Source organism: Chrysemys picta, chromosome 2 (genome assembly GCF_011386835.1).
Source record: "Chrysemys picta bellii isolate R12L10 chromosome 2, ASM1138683v2, whole genome shotgun sequence".
NCBI lineage: Eukaryota > Metazoa > Chordata > Testudines > Emydidae > Chrysemys > Chrysemys picta.
Genome location: NC_088792.1, coordinates 268,719,422 through 268,736,852, shown reverse-complemented (window position 1 = coordinate 268,736,852; position 17,431 = coordinate 268,719,422). Strand labels below are relative to the sequence as shown.

General features: G+C 45.6%; 1 protein-coding gene across 2 annotated transcripts in view; it reads right to left on the bottom strand.

Moving 5' to 3' along the window:
- Positions 1 to 8,345: 8,345 nt before the first annotated feature.
- Positions 8,346 to 17,431, bottom strand: part of FAM83A (family with sequence similarity 83 member A) — a 28,602-nt gene continuing 19,516 nt past the window's right edge. For both annotated transcript variants that reach the window (XM_065586080.1, XM_005288824.4), the window contains exons 3-4: positions 15,835 to 15,959; positions 8,346 to 9,208 (exon numbers count right to left, since the gene is read on the bottom strand). In XM_065586080.1, the coding sequence (XP_065442152.1) occupies positions 8,689 to 9,208; positions 15,835 to 15,959 (645 nt within the window). In that variant the 3' untranslated portion in view covers positions 8,346 to 8,688. The remainder of the gene's footprint in view (positions 9,209 to 15,834; positions 15,960 to 17,431) is intronic.

Below are 17,431 nucleotides of genomic sequence, written 5' to 3'. Positions count from 1 at the left end.
CAATTAGCAGAGTTGGAGTGGAGTCTCATGGTGTTGTTTACATGAGCCTTTCTCCTCAAGCAAATGTGAGTGGTGTGTCAGTATCTTTATCGGGCTTTGCTGAAAGTTGGGACACTTCTGCAGCTGCTTGTAATTACATGTGCTGTTGATCATTGGCCAGTTTAGCTTGTGGGAGCCTGTTTAGGATGTTTGGCTTAATTTATTGCTGAAATTGTAAACTGCAGTCCCCGGCCTAGGAGTTCACAGTAACAAGGAAAATTGTTTATCGATTTGCTTACCAGGAAGAACTCCCCAACCACGCTCCATCTCCTCAGAAAATCCTGTAAATATACAGGCCTTCCAAAGGGTGAAGCAAGTTCTAGAGTAGAAGGACCTCTACTGTGTACCCTCTATAGCCAGCCTCCTGCTCTCTCAGCAGGTTTCTACTGCACCAAAAAAAGATATGCAGGACCCAAGTCAGTAAAAGATTAACTTATAAAACTTCATACTTTGAGTTGGAAGTGGAAATAAATGTAAAGCCACTACAGACTTTAGAGATCTAAGCCTAGAATGTAAGCTTGTTGGGCTAGGGCTTGTCTTCTAATAAGTATTTACGCAGTCCCTAGTCCTGACTGGGTCTCGTAGGTAATATAAATACCAGAACACAGGTGCAATAAGCTCTCTCTGGCAGCTGCATTTACACTAACTGAATTACAAAGCTGGCACTACCAAAATATTTTATTGACCCCTTTGGCACATCTCTATTAAAGATATGAACAGAACACATTAGCACCCTAAGTAGGCCAATAGGCTACATGGGCTTAATCGATTTCAGTGGAAATAAAATCTAATTTTTCATTCAGTTTTGGTTATGACTATATAGAAACAAGTTATGCTACTGGAAAAGATGGTACAAGCCGCACAAGTTAAGAGGAAAGGAATAAGCAAAGCATTGCTCACAAAGGGAGTTTAATGGAGGTCTCTAAAATTTGTTTTACAAAGAGAATAGGTTATGGTTGTCCTGATGGCTATTGGTAGATAACAGAACAAGGTGTCAATGAAAATCAAATAAAAACAGATGCCACAAAATGTTTTTGCTATATACAAAGAATTGCAATTTTAGTCAGTGGCTTATCAACACAGTTCTGTGCTCTAATCATTATCATAGATGTTAGTGGTGGAAAAGGCCAAGATAGTCAGAGACCATCTTCCTGCTAGTGCAGAACTGTTCCCTGCAATGCATTTTCTAGTGTTTTGTCCATTTTACTAGGTAAGAAGGAGCTTCCTAAGGGAGATTGTTCTACAACCTAACAACTCATTGTCGGGGGAAATTTTCTGATCACTCCCTTTCCTTGCACCACCTCAAACAATTCCATTTCTTCCTTGGTGTTTATACTCTGGAAATGCTTGAAGATCTTACTGCAAAAATCTATTGCCTAGTGTTACTTCTGGGGGAATTCTGCACTTCTGTGCATGCACAGAATTAATGTCCTCCGTAGATTTGTGTTTTCTCCCCAGAAAATAGATTCTGCCAGAGAGAGACTGCAGTTGCACCTTTTGCCCTCCAGTAGTGGCTGTGGCGCCAGAAGAGAGGGCAGCTGGCTGCGGTCTGGAGCAGCCAGCCTCAGACAGGGAGAAGGAGAGGCTGTGTTCCTCACAGCACCCTGCCCATGGGGCCAGGTGAAGGGACACAGGATATGAGAGGGATGGGCACATGGGTCTGCTGGGGGGTTCAGAAGGGCTAGTGGGGGGACAGATTAGAAAAGGGGCACAGGAGCTAGTGGGGTAACAGCATTGAGCCAGGGGCTGAATGGGAGTTGGGATGCAGGGCCTGATGAGAATGTGGAAGTGGGGGTGCAGGGCTATATGGGGACAGGGTGGAGGGGAGTGGCTGAGAGGTGGTGCAGGGGTTTGAAGGGAGAAGGGGTGGCTGAGTGGGGGTGCAGAGACATGGGGAGGGAGGAGCAGGACATATGGGTACAGGGGCAGATGTGCCTGAATGGGAGAGGCTGGGTGTTAGGGTCTGCATGGGGGAGGCTCCCCAACTCCCTAACAATCCCTCCCCCACCCCCCAAAAACAAACAAACATACGTTCCATACTTCTCCCACCCACACTCAACAACGTTCCGGGTTCATTCCCAGGCTCCTGGCCAGCAATTACTTCCCTCTCTCCCAGCTCCTCCATTACCCCTGACTCCCACAAGCCTTTGCACTGCTTCTGAGGGATGCAGGAAATGTGTTTGTACTGTAGTTTAAATGAATTATTACTCAAAGTTCTGTATTCGTATGCCTAGTAAGGAATCTATTTGTCAAAAAACATTTTCCGAATCTTCTTTGTTTGTTAGACATATTTGTGACAGGTATTTTGAAATAAATTACCGAAATAATTGAAACTGGCATGATTATATTGTTATTTTGACAAATAAAATATGCAGAATTTTAAAATATTGTGTGCAGAATATTTAACTTTTTTTGCACAAATTAAATAGAATATCCTTTATGTATGCCGCCTGAATTGCCTTATGATTGTTTTATGCCTTCCTCCTAGTTATTGAAACTTCCATCATTTCCAAGGATTCTTTCAAATATAGGATATGCCATTTTGGGGCATGATCTCTAGAGGGGCTTAACACCTGTAATGGCCACTGACTTCAATCAGAGTTACAGACACACAGCACCTCTTGACTGCCAATTGCTGTCTATTATCTTCTCATTTAACCAAATGACCACTGGGAGGACTTCGAAGATCCCTGCAGTTATAATAGATTCATCCTCTAGGATGAATTGAGCCCTTTAAGCCTAATATCTGTAAGGTGTGTGATTGGTAAGATTTTGCTTTCAGACCGTCCATCTCCTTTACTGGACATTATTTTCCAGTCCGAATCTATGCAAATGTTTTCAAGATAAAATTGTCCTCTAGAAACGGGAAGTGGTTCGGGACTATTTAGAAAAACTGGACATGCACAAGTCCATGGGGCCGGATGCGCTGCATCCGAGGGTGCTAAAGGAGTTGGCGGGTGAGATTGCAGAGCCATTAGCCATTATTTTTGAAAACTCATGGCGATCGGGGGAGGTCCCAGATGACTGGAAAAAGGCTAATGTAGTGCCCATCTTTAAAAAAGGGAAGAAGGAGGATCCGGGGAACTACAGGCCAGTCAGCCTCACCTCAGTCCCTGGAAAAATCATGGAGCAGGTCCTCAAGGAATCAATTATGAAACATTTAGAGGAGAGGAAAGTGATCAGGAACAGTCAGCATGGATTCACGAAGGGGAAGTCGTGCCTGACTAACCTAATTGCCTTCTATGATGAGATAACTGGCTCTGTGGATGAGGGGAAAGCAGTGGATGTGTTATTCCTTGACTTTAGCAAAGCTTTTGATACGGTCTCGCACAGTATTCTTGCCGCCAAGTTAAAGAAGTATGGGCTGGATGAATGGACTGTAAGGTGGATAGAAAGCTGGCTAGATCGTCGGGCTCAACGGGTAGTGATCAATGGCTCCATGTCTAGTTGGCAGCCGGTTTCAAGCGGAGTGCCCCAAGGGTCGGTCCTGGGGCCGGTTTTGTTTAATATCTTTATTAATGATCTGGAGGATGGTGTGGACTGCACTCTCAGCAAGTTTGCAGATGACACTAAACTAGGAGGCGTGGTAGATACACTAGAGGGTAGGGATCGGATACAGAGGGACCTAGACAAATTAGAAGATTGGGCCGAAAAAAACCTGATGAGGTTCAACAAGGACAAGTGCAGAGTCCTGCACTTAGGACGGAAGAATCCCATGCACTGCTACAGACTAGGGACCGAATGGCTAGGTAGCAGTTCTGCAGAAAAGGACCTAGGGGTCACAGTGGACGAGAAGCTGGATATGAGTCAACAGTGTGCTCTTGTTGCCAAGAAGGCTAACGGCATTTTGGGCTGTATAAGTAGGGGCATTGCCAGCAGATCGAGGGACGTGATCGTTCCCCTTTATTCGACATTGGTGAGGCCTCATCTGGAATACTGTGTCCAGTTTTGGGCCCCACACTACAAGAAGGATGTGGAAAAATTGGAAAGAGTCCAGCGGAGGGCAACAAAAATGATTAGGGGTCTGGAGCACATGACTTATGAGGAGAGGCTGAGGGAACTGGGATTGTTTAGTCTCCAGAAGAGAAGAATGAGGGGGGATTTGATAGCAGCCTTCAACTACCTGAAGGGGGGTTCCAAAGAGGATGGAGTTCGGCTGTTCTCAGTGGTGGCAGACGACAGAACAAGGAGCAATGGTCTCAAGTTGCAATGGGGGAGGTCCAGGTTGGATATCAGGAAAAACTATTTCACTAGGAGGGTGGTGAAACACTGGAATGCGTTACCTAGGGAGGTGGTGGAGTCTCCTTCCTTGGAGGTTTTTAAGGCCCGGCTTGACAAAGCCCTGGCTGGGATGATTTAGTTGGGAATTGGTCCTGCTTTGAGCAGGGGGTTGGACTAGATGACCTCTTGAGGTCCCTTCCAACTCTGATATTCTATGATTCTCTCCTAAATGGGAGGTTTCAGTTTCCAATTGTGTAACTAACTGTGATGAGAGAATAGGTGGTACTGGGCTAAGGGGTTAGAAAGCTTTTTACGTACAGGTTAATGGATTAAAGCTAGCCAAAGATGATAGTAACTGAAAGTTGTTACCATCTACTGGCTTCTGGTGACCTGTGTAACATAAGCTGGTGGTCTCAATCCAATTCATAGTTAACAGGTGTGACACACTGTACCTCGGGGAACACCCTGTACCCCCATGTTCATCCTTATTATATGATTGTCTGGTATCGGATGCAAAGTTTGTCAGGTGTCTTCGGAAGGCTCATGATGCACTGAGCATTGTTGTTATAGTAATGTTACAGGTTGTAATTTCATGTATAAAGTTATGAGGCTGAAAATGTGTCCTCATGGCTTAAAACAAGCCCAGGTAAAACTCTCCAGGAACAGAAAGGCAGTTCACACCTCATCGGGGCATGTATGGAACAAACCCAGCTCAGCCTCACAGGAACAAAGGATACTGGCCTAGGCAGCAACAAAGGATCTGTTGGACTCTCGAGTGAGTCACCCCCCTTCCTTTGGTCAGTTTGGGACTGCGATGAGGTAATGCTCACCTGACTCTGAAGGGGGCAGGGGGCAAAACCAAGAGGGAAGAAAGAACTTGATAAAAGGGAGAGACGTTTGCCATAGGTGCTGACTTTTGGTTTTGCTGGTGGGTGCCCCATTCTGGCTCTGCCCCCTTCCCCAAGGCCCCACCCCCACTCCACCTCTTCCTACCCCTGCTCTGCCCCATCTCCCAACTCCCCCCGAAGGCCTCCTGCCTGCTGATTCCCTTCCCTAAATGCCTCCCACCTGCCGCTCATTCCTTTCTGCCCTCTCCTGCCGTAAGGGCAAGGTGTGTGTGCTGGAGGGGTGCTCTGCCAGTTTTGAGGGGAGGCTATTTTCAGCATATTTATACACTTTCATTCTAGTTATTGAAAGTGTCTATCACTGGTATCTCCCCTTCCTGATGTTTCCCTCTTCTTGCTCTCCACCCATCTCTCTCTCTCTCTCTCTCTCTCTCTGCTCCCCACCTCCTGGTGGCTCTGGCTAGTGTCCACTCCCACCCACGCACTCAAAGTGGCTCTGTCTCCCCCACCCCCTGTGGCCAGCCCAGAAACTACCCCCCCTGAGGCAGGGAGAGAAATTTAATTCAACAGCCCAGCATAGAAATGGCCCATTCATTCATCCTGCTGTGTGGCTGCTGTCACTCCAGCTCCTCCCAGTCCCCTGGGCTGCAGCCCCCCCACCCCATTGAAGCTCACTCACTGACTCCCTCACACACTCTGCAACTTTTGTGAGAGGGGAGCCCCTGGTGGGACCATGGCCAAAGGTGTGTGTGGGGAGGGGGTTTGCTTCCTCAACCAGGTTGCAGCATCCTGATGCAAGAGGAGCTCAGGTGTCCCAAGATGAAGCAAAGCAGCCTCTCCTGACTTGAAGCTGATACAGGGGGGTGGATGCAACAGAAGGAATTTCTTGGGAGCTGGAGGGGGTGGGGGGTGGATCCAGGGGAAGGAAATCCATCCTTCCTGATGCGGGGAGGAGTGGATGCTGACTGGGGAGGAGGGGTGGAATAAACTTCCTCTCTGGGAGGAAAAGCCCCTCAGGCAGGCTTGATCTGGCCCGGGGAGGCACAGCTTTGAGCTGGGCAAGCGTTACTTTACCAGGCATGAGAGCCAGCCATGGAGAAGAGCCTGCAGGGAGGAAGCGGCTAGAAGTACTGGTGGTGTGTTGCCCCCTCCTGTCCCTCCACACACACGGGAAGGGATGCGGAGCCCCGGGACCTGGGTCAGAACCGTAGGGGTTGGGAGCTCCCAGAGCCCCTGTAGGAGGGGTCTGGGCACAGGCTGGGTCTGGGCTGGGGGCGGCTACTCATTTGCACCTGGGGCTGGAGCTGCAGTGAAGCCCCTCTCACCTTTGGCTGGGGCTGGGCACACCTGACTGGCTGGAGGGAGCATGGGGGGAGGGCAAGCTGCTGGCCCCAGCCCAGTTCACTCATCAGACACAAGGGCAAACTTTTCTTAAAGGAGCCATGTCCTTCAGTTTGTCCCCCTGCCCAGCACTAGGGAGATCTGCAGCTGGTTTCTCCTGGCTGGAGTGGGGCACAGGTCCTGGGGGAGACACCAGCGTGGGCTGAGAATGGCTGGCTTGGTCCTCGAGAAACACCCTGGCCCGTACTCCCCTCTGCAGCCAGCTGAGAAGCTGCCCACCCCATCTCCCCTTGCAGCTAGCCCAGAAGCTGCCGTGCCCTGGCTGCTTGCCCCCCCTAGCCCAGCTCCCTCTGCCCTGAAAATTAAAAGGACTCTCACCTGTCTGCAGTGGGAGGTGGGAGCCTGCTGGGAGCTTCAGCAGCCACAGGGGAAACAGCTGATAGGCGGGGACTTTGCACCAAACAGCTGATTGGCCACAACCAACCAAAGAGCTGATGGGGGCTGCTGCGCATGCCAAATAGCTGATTGGCAGTTGCCAACAGCTGATCTCCCCAGTGGGTGCTAAGCACCCACTAATTCTTTTCTGTGAGTGCGCCAGCCCCGGAGCACCCACGGAGTTGGTGCCTGTGAAGTTTGCCATGGTCTTCCTCTCTCTCCCACCTCCATCTAGACATCACCACCAAGTGACTGAAGCGCTGATCAAAGGGGAGAGCCTGGCTGAAGGGCAACCAGCCAGCCTGTGGTGAGAAGCATCTAAGTTTGTAAGGGCACTGAAAGTGTTAAGACCAGCTTAGAATGCATTTTGCTTTTATTTCATTTGACCAAATCTGACTTGTTGTGCTTAGATTTTAAGTGATTATAAGTCAATCTTTTATAGTTAATACATTTATTTATTCAAACCAAACGCACTGTTTCAGGTAGAAGTGTGTCAGAGACTCCCCTTGGGATAACAAGCCAGGCACATATCAATTTCTTTGTTAAATTGATGAACTCATATAAGCCTGCAGTGTCCAGTGAGCATAACTGGAAACTGCAAGACGGAGGTTCCTAGGGTTGTGTCTGGGATCGGAGATATTGGCTCGTGTCATTCGGTTTCACAATCCAAGCAGCGGCTGGCCAAAAGTGCTCGCTCACGTAGCTGGCAGCAGCTTACGTGCTAGAGGCTATGTGTGACCAGCCCGGGATTGGGGATTCTCACAGCAGAGCAGGGTAAGCAGGGCTGCTCTAGGCACCAGCAAACCAAGCACGCGCTTGGGGCAGCACAACTCTAGAGGCGGCATTCCAGGGGCGGCACTTTGCTCTCAGAGAGTTTTTTTTTTTTGCTTGGGGCAGCAAAAAAAACTAGAGCTGGCCCTGAGGGTAAGGCTGGCTCCCAGAGTCAAGGATTGGAGTGACCTAGCAGATCAACGGTCCAGATAACACCAGAGGAACATCACAACAGGTCTATTCACAGAAAGCACGGCAACAGCTGGCACCCTTATTACCAGTCTCAGCAGAGATGTCAAAGACCAAATGGAGATGGAGGCTGTGCTACTCTCAGCTCTTCAAGTGATCCTTCCAAGTCAGGAAGGATCACTTGAGGCATGTTGGCAGGGAATGAGAGAACTTGCAGTGCTGCTGTCAGTATCTTTAGTGAGTAAATAGAAGATTTCACGAGCACATACAAATCATCATAATAAACTGTTATTTTATCCACTTTCATTTGGCAATGCTAACCACCTGACCACGAATACATTATGTAACCGACATTTTAAAGGTTTCAGAGTAGCAGCCATGTTAGTCTGTATCTGCAAAAAGAACAGGAGTACTTGTGGCACCTTAGAGACTAACAAATTTATTTGAGCATAAGCTTTCGTGGGCTACATCCCAAGAAGTGCTCAAATAAATTTGTTAGTCTCTAAGGTGCCACAAGTACTCCTGTTCTTTTTGCCGACATTTTAAACAATGCTACTACTTTTGTTCCTAAACAGTATCCTCATATATGCAAGGGTTCAGTGCTAGCAGACTTAGGTTTTATTAATTTGAGAAACATTTGGTGGTGATTGTCCTTTGTGACTGAAACATACAATCATCCCTTGGGCTTGAAAGAAAATAAAGAGTGAACACAATCTTGCAAGTCTCCCCATTTTATATTATACATAATTTCTATGCTGTTCAGGCTATTGCTAAAATGAATCTTCAATACATTTGTTTGCAATACAAAACAAGGTGGTTATGTAATCGGGTTAGCTTTGTGAAGGCATCACCACAATGGGTTTAATCTTGACCTGTTTACATCATCTTGTCTAAGTCGCATAGGTTTGTAGATATTAACATTATTATAAAGGAGTGCTGGGGTGTCAGCAACATGCTGCCACTGATAGTAGTTGGTCTGGATGGTCTTCCATGGTTGGGTTGACATGAATGAGGTGTAGCCATGGAAGGAGTTACCTCTATGAAGTGGTGACTGTGATGTTGGGTTGCTGCTGTACCCGTGAGTGCTGGGGGGTTGTTTGGTTTGATATGTGCTATTGGCCGACAAGCTACTGAATGGATCTGAAGGAGTATTGGCACTTCCCTGGTTGCTGCTGCTAGTGAGGCTGCCTTGGGTGGTGGTGCTCGTGTTTAGCAAGAAGGGCACTGTGTGTGTGGGAGAGCTCAGTCCCATCACTGGCTTGGACAAAGCATAGAGGTGTCGAAACTCTTCATCAAAGAGCTCTACAACTTGGCCAGTGAACTTGGAAAGGAAGTTCCGGTGAACCTGGCCACACAGCCATGTGAAGCTGGAAGAAAAGAGAACATAAAGTCAGTGTTAACCTTGTCCATGAGGAATTGGAGAACAATGCAAAGATGATGCCAACAGCTTTTGTATTATATTGTTCAACCCTATTGTCCACATGTATTAACAAGATTGGTTTTCCAGATGAGATGCAAGTAACTTAATGTCAGTCCTCTGTCTTTGGTATGATAAACAGTGTTATCACAACTGTCTCTGAAGCCTTCAAGAACCTTGTCAAGCTGATTACCCCCCTAAAGGGAGTAGTGTGAACCAAATCCGTTATATAAAAGTTAATTCCAACAAGCCTAGTGATAGTTTGGGTATTTGTATAGATAGCAATGAGTCAAATCTACCACTTGAATCTTATTCAAAATCCCTCACCTAGTCACACAACTCTTTCACCTTGTCAGAGTGAGGGGACAGGGGTCTTTTTACTATAATATCCCATCTTATTAAAGTGTCTTCCAACAAAAAACAAAACAAACAAGAATTCTGACATGTGTGCAGTGGAAGCCCTGCAGCTGAGATGTGTACCTTGTTGCATTAACTAGTATTCCTAATATGGTGTTAAACAGCAAGTATGTTTGAATATTTCAAAATCTGTACCTTTACATTGGGCTTTTGTGTTGTATTACTCTGGTTGTACGTCACACAGACACACACAAAAAGAGAGAACTGTCCGTATTCAAAGTTGCATCACTTTAGCCAAAGGAGCCATCTTGAATCAATTTATTTAAACTAATGCAAAAGGCTATGTAGACACTGAGCCAAATTTTGCTGGTTTTTCTGTTATGAGTAATCCTACTGAAGTATCAGTCTATCCTGCAAGCAACACTGTAGTTTTGAGTATCTAGTAAGCAGAAGGAGCCAGCTCCAACTCATACTAAGTTAATGAGACTCTCCATTGACTAATGAGAAATGGATCGGGCACTAAATGAATAAGGCAAGCAGGAGCTGGCTGATTTCAAAGGAAGAGCCACACACCTTATATGTAATAGTTCTGAGAATAATAAACCTATATTAACCCGTTTGCTCCAGTTGTATCTATAGATGCATCTTCTTTCAGGAACTACCCAACTCTTCCATCAGAAACTTTTATCTCCATGTTAGCATATTTTCTAAGTTCAGCGTTCCCGTCTCTGAGGGGAAGGCTCAGGGGAAGCAGTAATTTTTACCATTAGTATAAACTCATCCAAAAAGCATCATTCAAAACACAGTAGACTATGTGTGCAGCTTATATGAAGAGCTGAAAACATTGCCTAAGATGAATCATGTTAAATAAGAAATTTTATAATGAATCATGTTAGGTAAGAAATATTGGGTGTGAAAAGGATTCGTCCAGCCTGAGGCTAATGCTGTTTTATTAATTCACTCCTTAGTTGATATTTCTCTGGAATAATTCTAGTAGTTTACCTCCCTAATGATGTAGAAAAGCCTGTTCCGAGTTTATTCTTAATACATTGGAGTTCACTTTTTGACTGTATCCTCTAAGCCAGGGGTGGGCAAACTTTTTGGCCCAAGGGCCACATCTGGGTAAGGAAATTGTATGGCGGGCCATAAATGCTCATGAAATTGGGGGTTGGAGTGTGGGATGGGGTGAGGGCTCCAGCTGGGGGTGCGGGCTCTGGGTTTGAGCCAGAAATGAGGAGTTCAGGGTGCAGGAGGGGGCTCTGGGCTGGGGCAGGGGATTGGGGTGAGGGGGTGAGGGCTCCAGCTGGGGGTGTGGGCTCAGGGGTGGGGGTGGAGATGAGGGGTTGGTTGTGCAGGAGGCTGCTCTGGGCTGGGACCGAGGGGTTTGGAGGGCTGGGGCAGGGGTTGGGGCGCAGGAGGGGGGCAGGGGTGCAGGCTCCGGGCAGTGCTTACCTCAAGCAACTCCCAGAAGCAGCGGCATGTCTGTCCTCCAGCTCCTAAGCAGAGGCACAGCCAGGCGGCTCTGCACACTGCCCTGTCCGCAGGTGCCACCCCTGCAGCTCCCATTGGCCACAGTTCCCTGCCAATGGGAGCTGCGTGGGTGGCGCCTGGGGGTGGGGCAGTGTGCGGAGCCCTCTGGCTGCTTCTACGTGTAGGAGCCGAAGGGAGAACATGCTGCTGCTTCCAGGAGCCACACGGAGTGGGGCAAGCCCCAGACCCGGCTCCGCAATGGGAGCTCGAGGGCCAGATTAAACCGTCTGGAGGGCTGGGTGCACCCCCCCCCCCCCCCCGGGCCATAGTTTGCCCCACCCCTGCTCTAACCTCTCTCAGCAACAGTTCATCTGGAAACTGTCAGTGCAATGTTGTGGATTTCACTGGCAGCTCCTGACCTAAAATTCTTTGGGTTTCCTTTGTATCTCACATTCACAACACCACAGGTGTGCATGGTGCTTCAGAGATCAGATTTAAATCTGAACTCACCTTGTGGATGGGAGCTCAGTTTTACTCCAGCTCTTCTCCCAGTGATGTTTTTACCATTGACGTTAATGGGAGCAGAGTTGTGAGTATTTCTGAAAATCCCATCCTAATTAAGTCTCTTTGTACTGAAGAGGATATAACACTGCATGTTATAAGAAGGGCAGTTATAAATACTACTAGCTTCAGTACACCTTGTGCTCAGTTGTATACGACCGGCACTATTTTAAATGCTTTGTCTTTTTGCATTTTGAAGACACTACTGGAGAAATTATTTCTTCAGATTCCATAAAAAATGTAGTCGCAATTGATCTGATGAGTAAAATCAGCTGAAAACCTTATGATGGGTTTCATATTTGTTTTTGTTTTCTCTTTTTTACCTTTGATGGGCTTGGATTTGGAATCATGAGATTTGGGCAATAAGCAAGATGGTATTTGTGATGTTGGCAGGCAAGGTGAGCGTGGCAGCTGCTGCCTGGGGGTCAGATCTGAAGGTAGCGCTGCCCACCAGCAGCATGACTGGAGAGATTTGCTGCTGCTGGCAGGCAGCGTGCTGCTTTCAAACCTGTCCCCTGGGCAGCAGCCCCCGCTCTCCGGCTGGACACTACAGGTTGTTCTTATGTCTGGGTCAACCTGGGACACCTTGCATAACAGGACAGTAAGAAGTTTACTTAAAGGATTGTACCTCAGAAATGTAAAAAGTAAACTCCCCTGAGCACTGACCATCTCTTACCCGGTGTCCCGTTTTCAGTTGAGGGAAATATGGTCACTCTAGGAGAGGGGTTCACTCTCCAGGGCTTTTAATTTGCCATCTTTTATGAGCACTGCGAGTGCGCACACAAATATATACTTGACCTAACATTGCTAAAGACTGATTTGATTACATACTAGAGAGAATTAGAAAAAGTAGGGTTTATAATACATAAAATGCTCCAACAACCCAAAGCCAGAGATATAGGTGATAAAACTGTATGGAAACTACCCCCTAAACCAGATTCAAACCCTTCTAATGATCCATGACAAAAAGCTAAGCTGACATGATTTTGTGTTAGCTTTAAGGCCTACACGAACGAGGCCTGGTCTACACTAACCCCCCAAATCGAACTAAGGTACGCAACTTCAGCTATGTGAATAACGTAGCTGAAGTCGACGTACCTTAATTCGAACTTACCGCGGTCCAGACGCGGCAGGCAGGCTCCCCCGTCGACTCCGCGTACTCCTTGCGGCGAGCAGGATTACCGGAGTCGATGGGGAGCACTTCTGGGTTCGATTTATCGCGTCCAGACAAGACACGATAAATCGAACCCAGAAGTTCGATTGCCAGCCGCCGAACCAGCGCGTAAGTATAGACAAGCCCTGAGACTCTTAAAGAACATCTGTTGCAAAAGTGTCTCTATTATCATCACTCATCAAAAAGGCTTGTTTGCATTGCTCTTCCCCAGGAGTATAAACTGCTGGCTAAGATTCAGGGTTAACTGGGGGTGCGGTAGGGGAGTGAGGGGAAAACAACTTAAGAGTGAACAAAGCAAAAGCTAGCAAGCCTATAAAAACAACACATTGTGTGCGAGGCTATGGTAAGCTGTATGAATACTCAAACCACGGCAGGGCTTGATGGAGTTAAACTGTGTATAAAAGATTTGGTATTCACCGCACCCTCTGCTGGCCTGAGTATAAGGTTATGCAGTTTGACAAGGCTCTTGAGATTAGAGCAGCTTGCAACAGCAATGATAAATGCAAGGCATGACTCTGAATATGAACGGTGGGTGGGTGGGTGTGTTAGCCGTTTTACAGCAAAGAGAAAATCTTTGCTAGAGTAAACGTCTGCTTTCCCCATTGCTTCACATTTGCTTTCCTTACACACACATTCAAATACAACATGGATCTGCTGTTCTGTTTTGCCAAATACTAATAGCATTCAAGTATCTTCAGTCAGAAGATTAAAAGAACACAGAAGTAGAAAGAACAAAAATAAACTGTCCTTTAAAAAGCACCCAATGTATGTGTGTCTCACGGTCTGCCCAGAACTGAACACAAAATGGCTGTCTCTATGGCCAGCAGAGCTCTTGTCTACACACACAGGTTATATCAGTTTATCTGTATCCCCCCCTTCCTCTATGCACAGTGTGGACACATTTATACTGGTATAAAAGTTCTCATACTGGTCAGACCCCCCCAAAGAGCATGACATTTAAAAAAATAATACAATTTGGATCTTTTTCTTTGCCTTTTGGTTTCTTGAGCCTGTAGGATTCACGTGAGTCAAGTTTTCAAGATTTTCTCTGTAACCATGAGGATTAGAAATGTAGTTTTTTAAACATGAATGCTCAGATTCTCATGCAGTCTCCTAATCTTAGCAGCTGGGGCTTTAATTAAAACTCCAAAGGTTGTGAGACTTATAATAAAATTGCAAGAATTAGCAACACTACATGTTGGAAGGGAAATTAATTAAAGTGGGCTGTACCACTTTAGTTTGATTAAAAACAATAAAGCCACACCTCTAACTAGAATAGTTATACCAGTATGAAAACATTGCAGGCCAGATGTTATAGGCGTAATTAACAGAAAATAAAGGCTAGACGTACCACATCTGCTAAGGCAGATGGCAGGAATCTAGCGTTTATACTTTCCTTTCAACTAGCTACTTGTCATATAGAGAGTGAATCTCCAAACGGAGGCTGATCTATGCCACATTAAGAGATCCATAAGGTGATGGAAATGTACAACATGTCTCTTGGTAATGATTTGCTCATGACATGAAAAATGTGGTAAGCACAATATTATGAGCAGCTTTCTAGTTCTGCTCTGTGGCTGTTCCACAATCTCTTTGGTACCAGCCATGAACAGTTAAGTTAGATCCCAGTCTCTACTAGGATAGGCCATCAGCTCTAGAGCCAGTCAACATTTTTTGAACCTTTTTTTTAAGCAGCATATATTTGAAAATGACAGTTTTTATGAAAACTTTTTGGTTCCAGCAAAATGTTTCAGTTATCTGAAAATTTCCAGCTACAAATTTTCAATTTTTTAAAATGTTTTATTTATTTGTGAGGGGAAAAATAGAAATTTTAAAATACATATATTTATTTATTTTTGGTTTGCCATTGTGTAAATTCTGATTGGGTACAGGTTGTGACATGCTGTCACTTGATGTTTTCCTGACTCCTTGATTGGCTGGATATGCACATAAATACTTGAGATATTCACTCCAGCTGTGTCTCATACAAGCATCTCTGTGGTTTGGAAAGTTTTCAGTTTTCAGAAACCACAAAAGATATTTCCTTGCAATATTCAAAATAGAAACAATTATATTTTCAAAATGTTTCATGAAAAAAGGAAAAACGCTGACCAGTTCTAATCAGCTCCAATTTTCTCTGGTAGAGACTGAACCAATTAATATTTAGATCAGCTGTACCAAGGAACTTCAAACTTCGCAGCCTATTGCCCTTTGAAACCACAAGAGTGGTGTTATGTGTATAAATGTTATTTATTAGTTGTATTAGAGTAGTGCCTAGATGTCCCAAATGAGAGCAGAGTCCACTGTGCTAGGCATTACACCCTGAATAATTTACTATCAAGCCAGACAAAGGGTGTAGGAAAATAAGGGTTATCATCACATTTTTTATAGATGTGTAACCAAGCTACAGAAAGATTAAGGGTGAAAGCTTAGCACCACAGAAGTCAATGGCAAACCTCACAGAGGAAGTCTGGGGGGCAGCGCTAAGAATTGGACCCAGATTTCCTGAGTCCCAGTTCAACACCCTAACCACATCGCCATCCTTCCTCTAAGCTGTAGCGCTTTAATATGAACTTGCCACAGTTCCAGACTGCACCAGTAACTACCACATATAACCATGAATGGCTTGCGGCATGTTAGCCAGGACCACTGGAGACAGGGATCTTTTTTTCTGAGAATGATGATAGCCAAATTTTGCTGTGCAGGGTAAATAGTCTCTGTAGTACAATTTGACCATTGCATGGTTATAACATGGTTCTCAGAAGGAAAAAAAAAAAACACCCAAAAACACTTTAAGGGGAACCACTCTTGATCCTCAGTATGCTTAGGGCCTATGAATCATAACCCAGAGTAAACCTTTCCTTTCTGAAATACTTTTCTCTGTAACCCAGCCTTCATGTGTACAGCACCTAACGCAATGGGGCTCTGATCCCTGAGTAGGACCCCTAAGTGCAACTTCAATTCAAATAATAATAGAATTATTCTCAGGTAGAAAATGTGATGACTGATCTCACCTGTATGAGCCAGAGAGAACGTATCTCCAATCAGAGATGATGAATTTTTCCTGGATTTGCCCTGAGAATTTCCTGCCTGACTTGGCACAGTAAACCTCTCCGGTAACACTTCGGACTGAAATATTCTAAAGAAGACAACAACAAAAACAAAAAAACAACAACAACCAGTAAACACATATTAAAATTCATCATCCTATTGCAAAATTTAGCTGGTAATCTCGCTCTTCTCCCCTAGCCTCTATCGTTTAATTTCCCCCTCCCTCTGCTAGGATTTCTTATTTAATTCCCCAACTGTATATTTTAACACTGTAAAGTGCTGTTGCACAGAGTTTAGACCAAATCTTTGTCAGACTTTGTCTTGTGGTGCAATGCCATTGATTTCAATGGGGGAGCAAACTGGGCTATACATTTGACCTTTGGATGGAAACCTATACAAAATGGAGCTATACTGTATAGAATTGTAAATTTTTGGACACAGCTGGGCCCCCCAGATCTATGACGGTGACACACCACCTATTGAAATGAATGGCAGGGGTATGTCCATAGCTGTGACTAGAATTAGACCCCTAGAGTCAGATCCTCAGTGAGTGTAAATCAGTGTAACTCCACTAACTCCCAGGGAACTATGTCTATTTGCACCAGATGAGGATCTGGTTCTTAGTGTTTTACGTTGTCTCTAGTATAAAACATCTTGGGCTAAACCCCACTCCTCTTATTAATGAGGCCCTGAGCCTACAAAGACTTACAGATATTTCTTCACAGTGGAACATTCCTCCCCTTCCTCCCAGCTGCTTTGTAGAAGCTCGCCTATGCGGGCCCAATCTGCTACGTGAACTCTCAGTGTGCTTGCTGGATTGGGCCCCGCAGGTGAATTAGGTGGCAGAAAGCCTGTCTTCTCAATATTCACACAACACTTTCGGGCTTAGGTGTCCGGACACCTGGCATGAGGCTGCAGTGCACGTGGTGTCTCGGAAGCTTTTACTTTCTTACTTACTCGGAAGCTTTCAGGTGCCTTGGAAGCTTTTACTGTGAGACTTTAGGCGCTGAGCAAGTTTACGGTTTGGTGACAGCAGAGCAGGGGCTTTATGAATCCCAGTGAGACCCAATTCTGGGATTTAGGCATCTAAAGTGGCAGTTAGTCACCTAAGTCCTTTTGTGAATCTAACCCGTAATGCCTGAGGGTCCCTAGTCATAGACCAGGATGGCACTGTGCTTGGTGCTAGTTCCACTGATTTCCGCAGCACTACTTGCCAGGTATAAAGTTAAGCACGTGCGCTTAAGTCTTTGTAGGATCAGGGCCCTAACAGATCAGTCATGTTCGTTGGATGAATAAAGGGGAGCACACTTTGGCTCATAAGTTTTTAAACCCTGTGTTTCATGAAGGCATATTTTCAATAAACAAACCAGCTCCTTAGTTCTTATGCTTCCTCGGCTTGGGGATTTAACAAAAGTTCAAACGCCATCATGAAAATTTTTAATTAGCCTCAATTTACTTAGAAACTTGGGAGCCGTTTAGAGAAGAAAGTTTATTTCTTTATTCAGTTTTCTTTCACGTAGTTGAAGACAAATTAGGCTAGCAGCCAGAAACTTGTTATAT